We start from the raw sequence: 11521 nt of genomic DNA, 5'->3' as shown, positions 1-11521 counted from the left end.
GAGGCTGCTCGGCTCGTGGCTTATGTTGCCTTGGTTGGCTTGGCTTGTGGCGTTGACGGTGAGGAAGTCCCTTTTATAAAATAAGGGCTCGCTCCTCAATACATAAGTGATAGGTTAGAAGTGATGCTCGCGGCGAGGCGGTTGCTTAGTTAGCGGCGTTACTCTCTAATGAAAGTGAGGGAATCCCTTTTATAAAATAAGGGCTCGCTCTTCAGTACATGAGTAATGGGTGCTCTCTAATGAAAGTGAGGGAGTTCCTTTTATAGAATAAGAGCTCGCTTCTCAATACATAAATAATGGGCTAAGTCCCCCAAGTATTTTTCATGAGGCCCAGTTGAGGCCTAATATATGGTACATAATGTAGTCCCCTAAATCTTCGGTCAATAGAGTCTGTTGACTTGGAGACTTCAAATTGAATCCATGTATGGGCCGAAGTGACGGTTGTTCGGAGGCGATATTTGTATACCCTGCACTGAAGCTTTGTAGGTGAAGCTTTGTAGGTGAAGCTTTGCAAGTGAAGCTTTGAAGCTAGAACTCTGTAAATGAAGCTTTCGAAGCTGGAGCTTTTGTAGATGAAGCTTTTGAAGCTAGAGCTCTGTAAATGAAACTTTTGAAGTTGATTGACATGAGTGATGCTCATGAATGTTTATGTTGATTGACATGAGTGATGCTCATGGATGTTGTCATGAGTGATGCTCATGAATGTTAACATGAGTGATGCTCATGATATATGGTACATAATGTAGTCCCCTAAGTCTTCGGTCAATAGAGTCTGTTGGCTTAGAGACTTCAAATTGAATCCATGTATGGGCCGAAGTGACGGTTGTTCGGAGGCGGTATTTGTATACCCTGCACTGAAGCTTTGTAGGTGAAGCTTTGCAAGTGAAGCTTTGAAGCTAGAACTCTGTAAATGAAGCTTTCGAAGCTGGAGCTTTTGTAGATGAAGCTTTTGAAGCTAGAGCTCTGTAAATGAAACTTTTGAAGTTGATTGACATGAGTGATGCTTATGAATGTTTATGTTGATTGACATGAGCGATGCTCATGGATGTTGTCATGAGTGATGCTCATGAATGTTAACATGAGTGATGCTCATGAATGTTGACATGAATGATGGTTATGAATGTTTATGTATGATTGTCATGAGTGATGCTCATGAATGTTTATGTATGAATGACATGAGTAATGCTCATGTATAATTTGGAAGTACTTGGCGTACTTTTGATCATCTGGTTAGTGGCATGAAGGAGAGTACCGGTTGTACATTTCATCACCTGGTTGGTGACATGAATGGCTAGTTGCCAAATGATATTAGAGTACGGGTTATACATTTCATCACCTGGTTGGTGGTAATAGCGGCAGGTTGCCGAATAATTTTGAAGTACTAGGCGTACTTTTGATCACCTGGTTGGTGGTAATAGCTGCGGGATGCCGAATAATTGTGGAGTACTGAGAGTACTTTTGATCACCTGGTTGGTGGTAATAGCGGTGGGTTACCGAATAATTGTGGAGTACTGGGCGTACTTTTGATCACCTGGTTGGTGCTATTTTGGGCTTATGGGCCTTCACTTTCCACATAACATTCTAGCCCATTTATTTTGGGCTTGGCCGTTTTTTTTTTTTACCCTCTGACGAGGTTTATACAGATATCTCCGAAAGATACGAAAAATAAATTACATCATTAAAAAATAAGGAAAGTAAACCACATCATTATGGTAGGGTGTTTATTCCTTACTTTTACTTTCTCTTTTACTTTCTCTTTTGCTGATACTTTTCTTGATCTCCCCGTTCTTTCTCTGTCCACCTTGATTTGTAAGGTATCTTTTGCCAAGCCCACTTGCTTTGGTCATGCCTATCCATTCTCTCTATCTTTGTCTTTTCCTTTTTCTATTTGCTTTTCTGTTCCCACTGCTTTTCTCTTTTGCTTTCTCTTTTTCTTTCTCTTTTTTGCTTTCTGCTTTCTGTCTGTCTGTGTGCTGAGAGGAATAAGTAGAAGGGAATCCCGTACTGCAACAAGAAGTTCCCGCGAGTGCAGGTGGCAATGTTGGTGGGGTCGTCGTAAGCTTATGAGTAAGCCTTGGGGCACGCCGTCTTAAAGATCTTGGAGTACGCCGTCGGTTTGCACAATTGAGGGCTGCCGAAGCTGCTGGTGCAGCAGTACCTCGGAGAGTTGAAAGCAGAGTAAGTGATCTTGCACGCCACCACTTGGCGGTTATCGTGGGAGCGGATCTGGAGGCGACAGGGCACACCATGTTCAGGTCGCTGACGCAGCTGGCGTAACTACACTTGCCGGAGCCCTTAAACGGGGTGATAGAGATGGAGTCGTGGAAGAGAATCGGAACCGGAGTTCGAAGCTTGTGGAAGCACTTCGTCATGTGCGACAGACTGAGTTCTGAGGAGCAGTGTCCCGAGTTGGCCTTTTCACGCAACTACAAAAGCTGAGACTTTGTTAATGGCTGAGGATGCTTCCAAGGTTTTGGCTTCCGAACCTTCTTCAAAGTCTTGTCTCATTTGGTTTATGACGATCCAGCACAACCCATTGTACAGAGAGAGGGACAGAAATGGAAACCCATGGGTCCGCCTAGTTACAGTTCCTCAGTTGCTTCTCACTCTTGTGAGCTTCTAGAGAGAGAGAGAGAGAGAGAGAAAGAAAGAAAGAGAGGTCATGGAGCTCTGAAATGTAGCCATGGCTGCCATTTTCTCGCTGCTTGGCTCTGACTGTGACAGAAATGGATAATACAGAGAAACAGTATCATGTGAGAGGGAGATGCGATGCAAGGGTTTAGAGTGTATCTGAGTCTTCCTCTGTCTTTCTCTCTGTGTGTTTGGAGAGAGAAAGGGATGAGAGAGAGTATTTGGTTTCCTGGGTTTTTTTGCATATTTTTTCAGATTCACGGTGGGGGTGAAAAAATGAAAGAGAACCGACATAGTTTTTTGTGTCAATTCCCACATACGGCGCCAAATGTTGATGCACAAAACCGGAGGTCTTGGAACAACGTAAATCCGACCGTGAATCTGCATGAAATGTAAATAACACAAGATGTATTGTGGTTCACCCCAAGGTTTGGGCTACGTCCACACTGATTGTATTTCTTTGTAAGAGTTGAAGAGGGAGAGAGGGAGAGCTTCTCTGTGAGGATGAGAGCTCTGAGAGGGTGAGGATATGGCCTCTCCCATTGTGAGGGTGAGGAGTCCTTTTATAGAATAAGGACTCCTCACTTATTACATATTTGCCCCTTCTTTTATTACATAATTACATTTAAGCCCCCGAGTATTTGTACGAGATCTAAATACGGATGCCCTAAATATGGTATAAACAATAACAATTTGTCAATAAGTTCGACAAGACAAAAAATTGTCTCAAATTTCACAACATTTTGTGAGAAATCCAACTTTCTTCTGCTACTACCTTTTTGGAGAAAAGAAAAGAATATAATTTACGAAATCATATCTCCCAAGAGAAGTACCAATTTACACAAAGGTAATATTTGAGGAATTTGATGTGAAACCGGACTGTTGATAATTGGAGAATTTAGTCTCGTTACTGGAATAGGTGAGATAGTTGTCTACAAAACTATTATGAATTTGTCAAACTACAGAAGGAAACTCGAGTTACAAAGGTTGGTCGATTAGACCATCAACTCAAAGTAGAGGATAACGGTTTTTTAATCGGCATATGAGGAAGTTGCTAAAATCTAGGTACGATCCTTAAGCTCAATCTTTCACCTTTGCAGATAGGTTTGAGATTTCCAATATAAAGATGTGGTGTTAACGAGGTGGATCGATGGATGAGAGGTTATGAAAAAGGTTGCAGGTGATGGATGGGTGAGAATCGCCTGAAAAATGACGGAGGATCGCCGAAATCAAACCGGGTCATAGCCGGGTTTGTGGTTTGACGGGAAGGGAGATGAAGTTCTTATCTTTCCTTCCTGATTGGTCCTTTCTTTTCTCCTTTTTTCTAATTAGTCCTTAGTTCCATTTAAATTGATTGGTCATTTATTCCCTTGTTAAAAGCTGATTGGCTTCCTTCCCATAAGATGGGAGCTCAAATTATTTAACTAATTTTAAATAATCAATTTCAAACGTTTGTACTATACCGTTATAATCCTGACTCAGAAACGGCTTTCGCCTACGCGTTTGTAGCTTCAAAATCTATTCGGAAACATTAATTGTGACTTCGAACGGTTAACGAAAGTCAAACATCCTCGCCTCTAAGGGTATTTTCGTAAAATCACTACTTTAAAATTTATAAAACTTAACATTATGGACCACTTTTGTTGATTTCAAATCTAAGAGACCAAAGTGAGGAGTTATGCCAATTTCAATGACCATTTTGGCTAAAACACCCTAATTTTCTCGTTCAAAGTAATTAAGCATCGTATATATGCATATAATTTTAGTTTTTCTATCATCAAGAAGTCCAAAATTGGAATTAGAATAAAAGAAATTGTATGAGTACCTCCTATTTAATGAAGAACTATCTAAAAATCCAAAATCTCAATAACAATCTAACTAGTTAGGTCACTCATCTAAGGTTATATGTTGACTATGTTTCATCAACAAAAATAATGCCTTTAAGCTTTTAGTACATGCCCTTTCATCGACAAAAATAAAGCCTTTAAGCTTTTAGTACATGCCCTTCACTCTTTACCAGTCCAAACCGACCTTCTTTTTTCATCTTTGACAACGAGATTCTAGTCTAGCTCACACTGGATGTCCCATTGAATGTCCTTGGGTCGGACTCGTCTTTCCCAAACCTTAGCACCTCAACGTGCAGAGATCCTCATCCCAAAAGGTTGGTGCTGAGTTGAAAATACAATTGTTGATTCCATCTAGGTTTAGGCAGTCTATGATTCGACTCGTATTTTTCATCGCGTTCAGCCCATAACACAAGTTGGTAGTGTCTATCAATACAAAATATTGTAGTATAAGTAGGGTAGATGTCGACAGTCAAAACCACTTCTTCGTTCGAGTACAAGAATTTTTCTTGTTCATCATTCTTTTCTTCTTTAGCGCTCTGGTGCAATTAATTATACCGTTGTTCATCATCCTTGCCACACCCAAGCTGTATACAAAAATTAAAGACTTAAGGTCATCACCAACCGAAGGGTTTAGAGGGTCAGATAATCGAAAATAGCCCGAAAATAATCTCCAATCAAGGGCTAAGTCAAAGGGCTTGTGGGCCCCACCGGGCCAAACCAACCAATCAGGCCAGCGGGCAGGCCATCTCTAATTTTTTCCTACACCATTTCTCACATATTTTTCACCATTCCATACTATCTTACCTCATTTCATTTAAATTCTTCACATTTTATACTATACCCCCTTGACCCTCGGTTGGAGATGGTTTTTTGTTACAGGGCTACGTTTGGCCTATGATCCTTTGACCCTCGGTTGGGGATGGTAAAAAATATGACACTGCATTGTTCATTAAAATATTAATTTCTTGCAGGGTTAGAGGGCTAAAACGAGTCATCTGACTCTCCTTCGATTGGAGATGACCTAATAGAAGACATCAAACAAAAATAAAAATTATAGAGAAAAACCAAGCAAAAACAAGCAAATTTGGTCTTTCCAACATTTTCGATAAATAAAACGTAAATGAGGAAGACCATTACTCTCAATAGCATTCCTCTTTTTTTTTTTAAGTTTCATTTAATATTTCATAAATAAAGTCAAAATTGAAGGGCAAAATGGTCAAAAGCTAAAGCACCTACCACACGTCAAATGCCTTCTTGAACGGAACTACTAACCGATGAGGCGGGCCCCGATAGCGATTGCCATCAGCATGACTGCTTTCTGAGTACCTTCGATAAGGCCAAAGTCAGAGACACCCTTCTCCCTCTCCCCCAACAACCATAAAAATTTCAGATCTCCGAACCCTCCATGGCTCGCTACATTTTCCCGAGAAAATAGGAAACCTTCACAAACATTTTCTCGAGAAAATATGTCCGACGCTTTGATCAATGGACTCGCCGGAGCTGGCGGCGGGATCATCGCCCAGCTCATCACCTATCCTCTTCAGACTGTACAAATTTTCTCCACTCTGGCGCCTTTCGTAATTGTTTTTCTTTATTTTTGTTTAATTTTTTGTGTCCTGATCTGCTGCAGGTGAATACTCGTCAACAAACAGACCGTGATCTGAAGAAGGAGAAGAAGAAGCTCGGAACTGTGGAGCAAATATGTCAGGTCTTTCCTTTTCCAAATTTCAGCTTCGTTTTGAAGTTTTCGTAAACTTTTAGTATTTTACCTTGTTTGGTTGCTGAGAAAATGGACGGGAAAATCTGAGAAAGGACACGTTTCTCTGTAGTTTATTATTTGGCGCGCGTGTGAATTTGATGTGCAGGTTATAAAAAATGAAGGATGGGAACGGTTGTATGGAGGTTTGACGCCATCGTTGGTGGGCACGGCAGCATCTCAGGTGAATCTCTTTGCTGGATTGTTTTACTTCTTCGAATAGTAATTTCATTCTAATTGTTACAATGATTAGTAACTAGGATGGAGCGAGCGAAATTATATGCGCTCATACGAACTATTAGACAAAGTTGACATTGATTGTTTGCTAGCTAAGGAATTGATGGGAAAGAGCAGAAATTTGGAACTGTTTCTAACGGAGCGGAAACTGAATTAAATAACTTGTAGAGCAGTGTGGACTTATTTACGGGACATCTCTTATACTATCCGAGCAATGGTGTTACTTGGGTTTTCGATTGGCCAGAATCCTGTAGGACAAAATGACAGATACCATTGATAAGTTATCCTCTAGGTTAGTCCTAGTGATTGCAATTGTGTTATCCCAAAATTATCTAGCCTCCATTGTTAGGTTGTGTGCGTGAAGCTGCGGGCTGGCTTTATTCCCTGAACACCACAACACCTAATCAAAACATATTATGTGTATAGGCGCAGTTATCTTTTATTTCATTAGCATTTATAAATTGAGTCCAATTGATAAATCATGTGTATAATATTAGCGGATAAATGCTTTCTGCGAGTTAGTGATGGTAACAGTTTGCGTTGATCTGCATCATCAATGAAAGCTTTTGAACTGCTAATATTACATAAAAGGAGACAACCCTGAGCATTTTGTTTATGCTTATGCAGTCCTGTGAATAACAAAGTGAAACAGGTCTGCCTGCTGCAACGTGCTTTCCCATCGCTAGCTACATAAACTTTAATGCTCTTTCTGTAGTGTCTTTTGAGTCAGAACTTCCTTTGTGTTACATGATATACGGCAACTTACCTTCTTTTATCTCACAAAGTGGGTTACCTATAAACCATGTATTGTGTAAATCTGCATAAATAATTTTTTATTTGGTTATATGGTTTCTTATTATAGCCGACCCCACTTAGTGGGAAAAGGCTTTGTTGTTGTTGTTGGTTATATGGTTTCTTATGCACTTGCGATTTTATTGGTACAGGGTGTTTACTATTATTTCTATCAAATATTCAGGAACAAGGCTGAAGCTGCTGCTCTTGAACGGAGGAAGATGGGGGTTGGTGATGGGTCTGTCGGAATGCTCTCTTCACTTTTGGTTGCTGCATTATCTGGGTATTTCTTTATTCATATGATTATGGTCCTCGGGACATTGTCTGTTTCTTATATATTCAAAGCTACAAAGGTATCATTTCCTCAAATGGTTGCATTCGCTCTTTCTGAAAGCTTTTAAGAAAAAGCGAATCAAGAGAACATAAAAGTTTTGGCAGAACTTTTTTTTTATTGATAGTTTTTTTTCTTAGTCATATGATTTGTTGCTGAAATCGTCATCACAATTTTATTCCTGTAGGTGCGTGAATGTGCTGTTCACGAATCCTATATGGGTAATTGTTACGCGTATGCAGGTAAAAATGAAAAAGCTAATTGCCATTAGTCTCAAAATTTCATTGAATCTCCAAATCAATTGACATGATAGTTTATATTTGAATGTCTTATGTGGGTAGTTGCCTTTGTTAGAAGTGACCTATGAAGAACACATCATTTCAGGATTTAGAACTGATTCGGAATTTTGAAATGCCTGTGATGTTAGTTACCAACTTCACCAAATTATTTTATCCTTCTGTGTTGCTAATTTATCAAACTGAGCTTATGCATCTCTCACACTAAGTATACATGTTTGATGTTATTAATTTATCGTTTGCTCTTGTTTTGCATTGTTAGACTCATAAAAAATCCTCCAAGTCCCAGCCTGGTCAGGAGCTATTAACTGCTCCAGATGAAGAAATCCTTGCTGCAGCTGAGCCTCCTCCATTCGGCACGGCACATGTGGTTGGTATTATGTTTTTTTGTTGGTGGTGGTGGTGGTGGTGGTGGGGTGGGGGGTTGTAACTGGACCATCATTTGCTGATGAATAAGTATTATATAGTTGCATAGTACTACATAACATGGGTTGATAATCACGCAGTCATGATGTTTGATATATCACGCTGTCAGCTTGAAACATTTGTATCAAACATCATGACTGCGTGATATATAACTTAAATGAAGAAGAGGGACATTCAAATAACTATCGAAGAGATGATTCGAAACAAAAGAGAACATTCAAATAACTACAACCAACTAACTCTTAACTGAAATTCCTGAATTTTGAACCAAACTGGTTGTTGATGGTAAACATGACTGGTCCTTCACCTATTAGTAGTACTACTGAAGGAAGTGCGTGCACTATAGATACCGAAATATATGGTGAATTTGTAATTCCATGGGTAAATTTACAACAATAAGTATTGAGGAGTGGGCTGGATAGTAGTCTTTCTGTTGATTTCAATATTGAATTCGGTTTTCTGAGTTTTACAAGTTTGGCTTCAGTGCCAGCTATATTTCTTTTCATATTCTTTTCTTAACTCTATATGGAACATATACAGATTCAGGAAGTTTATGATGAAGGTGGAGTTTTCGGCTTCTGGAGAGGTGTTTTCCCGACATTGATCATGGTATGTGAGAAGTGACTCTTATACAGGGTAAGGGAGTATGAATAATTGTTCCTGCTTTTGATCACAGGTGAGTAATCCTTCCATGCAATTTATGCTGTATGAAACTATGCTGAAGAAGCTGAAGCAAAGACGTGCCTTGAATAAGAAGGGTAACAACGGGGTTACTGCTTTAGAGGTTAGGTTTAATTTATATCTTAAACTTTTTAGCATCAGTAACCGTCTGTAAATATTTCATGATAACCTTTTTATCAGAATACTTACAATACTAATATTATGTTGCTCACTCTTGATTTGCCATTTGAGCTAATAGATTGCCTAATACTGCTAGATATTTCTTCTTGGTGCTTTGGCGAAACTAGGGGCTACGGTTGTGACATATCCTCTTCTAGTTGTGAAGGTAAAGCACACATACAGATCTAAATTTGTGAAGCAATGCACACTTGAGTTATAATGTGAATGGATTGCTGCTGACATGTGAAATGCTTGATCTCGGTCAAACCACTTCAACTTAGTAAACCGGACTGACCTATCTTGAAGTTTTAACTTTTAAGCTCCTTCAAATCGAAAAAATTGAGGAGAAGATGGGACTGGGAAAGTGGGAATAGACAAGACTTGCTTTGCATTAACGTTATATTGTGATTTCATCCTTTATTTCCTAGTATTTTTACGTTAAATAGTTTAAAATTCTTATTGAGTCTCTTGCTTTTCCAGTCGAGGCTTCAAGCAAAACAGGTTACAAATGGTGACAAAAGGCAACACTATAAAGGTTTGAACTTTCAACTGTTAGCCAGAGCTTCGTATCCTGCATAAAATCTGCTTTACATTTGATTGGCATAACCTCAAAACTAAAAACTTCAATTCGGTATATTTTCAGATATAGAAGTTTCGTGTTCGTGAATCATGATGTTGCGTATTCTTTTGTTTTACTTTCAGGCACATCTGATGCTATCTTAAAGATGATTCGCTATGAAGGATTATACGGGTTTTACAAAGGGATGGGAACGAAAATAGTACAAAGTGTACTTGCAGCTGCCGTTCTGTTCATGATCAAGGAGGAACTTGTCAAGGGTGCTCGGTTCTTGCTCGCTAGCAAAGTAAAGTCAAAGCCTCCATAGTCGTGAACCTTTCGTCGTCCTTTTTCTGTCCCTCGCTTCGACCCCGATTCCCAATTATTTCATCTCATGATGTTATCAAGGAATTGCAGGATCAAATTTTTATTATTTGAAACGTATTGCCATTGTTGGTAAGCCGATAACCTTGAATACAAGGGATTTATGGGGATCAATTTGGGATTATCTGATTAGTGTACGCTTAACATATGGACATAATTCACCATATGAATAATTGTATATTAAAAAGGAGACCTAACATGAATAAAATCAACAAATAAGAATCATAAGATCATAAGTTTGGTATTTACCTGCTAGCTTATGGTCTTTTGGGTCTATTGGTAGTTCTGTTTTTGGAAAACGGAATGGTTTGGTGATATTTCTTTTCAAAAACGGAATAGGTTTGTGTTCAATTTTCCCTCTCGTTATTGATTTAAAAATAAATTTTGAATCGATTTACTTCTAAACTTTAAAAAATATTTGTTTTTGGTTTTCTGCTGAATGAACACAAAGTACAGTCTGATGACTGATGTTATTTTATTCTTATGATTTTGTAGCCAAAATGATATTGATATTGACATAACTTCTAATTTGGATCTCTGACATATAAAATTAATTGGTTCCTGAGTTTGGTCACCTAAATAAGACCATTGTTTATTAAATTAAAGGTATTTAAGGCCAGTTTAATATTCTGTGCTTTTATAAAAATTGTTTTTGCTGTGTTTTAAGAATAATTAGCTGTAAAATAAAGCATATGAGCGTTTGGTAAACTGTATTTTAAAAGTGTTGTGAATAAGAAAAGCAGTGTAAAAGCGTTTGGTAAATTTTAATGTAAAAGTAATATAATTGTATACAATGACAAAATGGACATTGTAGTAGAAGTGGGGAGACAACAGTAGTTGCAGAGACAATGATGGTAATGGTGGTGATGATAGCAGTAATGGTGGAGGTATGGTGGTGGTGTTAATAGTGGGATGTGGCGGTCGAAGTGTAGAGATAACAATGGTGCTAGGACTGGTGGTAATGTCAGTGGTGGCAATTGTGGTTATGGTGTAGAGGTAACAATGATGCTAGGGGTAGTGGTAATGCTGGTGGTGGTAGTTGTGGTTGTGCCAGCGGTTTTGGTGATAGTGGAGGTATGGTTGTGGTGTTAATAGTGGGATGTGGTAGTTGGGATATAAAGGTAACAATAGTGCTGTAACGCCCTGCCCCGAAATATTTGTATATTTCGGAAAAATAATTATGGTAGGCCCAACCTAAAAACATAGCTAATTTATTTTCTTCTCTTGGATCAATTTTCATCTATATACTAATTCTCGAATATTTAAACACATTTATTTTATGGTTGCATTTAACGTCTCGTTAGACTGCCTACGTATCTTCAACAGGGATCAAACCTTTCGTAGTTCAAAACTTCAAAATTTAAACCAAACCCGAAAATATTCCTTTAATCCAGCATATACCAAAATCGTAGTAATATTCAAACC

General features: G+C 38.7%; 1 protein-coding gene across 1 annotated transcript; it reads left to right on the top strand.

Annotated features, from left to right (window-relative positions):
• Window positions 1-5754: 5754 nt before the first annotated feature.
• LOC103455101 (peroxisomal nicotinamide adenine dinucleotide carrier) lies at window positions 5755-10395 on the top strand. Its single transcript, XM_008394696.4, has 11 exons — window positions 5755-6025; window positions 6109-6186; window positions 6344-6418; window positions 7416-7546; window positions 7782-7836; window positions 8153-8260; window positions 8857-8925; window positions 8993-9100; window positions 9254-9322; window positions 9637-9691; window positions 9859-10395. Exons 1-11 carry the CDS (start codon window positions 5945-5947, stop codon window positions 10038-10040), a joined length of 1011 nt encoding a protein of 336 aa, XP_008392918.1. The 5' UTR covers window positions 5755-5944; the 3' UTR covers window positions 10041-10395.
• The last annotated feature ends 1126 nt before the right edge of the window (window positions 10396-11521 follow it).

The sequence above is a fragment of the Malus domestica genome, chromosome 07 (genome assembly GCF_042453785.1).
Source record: "Malus domestica chromosome 07, GDT2T_hap1".
In the NCBI taxonomy this organism is placed as follows: domain Eukaryota; kingdom Viridiplantae; phylum Streptophyta; class Magnoliopsida; order Rosales; family Rosaceae; genus Malus; species Malus domestica.
The sequence above is the reverse complement of the archived record's forward strand: the minus strand, read 5'-3'. Positions and strand labels throughout refer to the sequence as shown.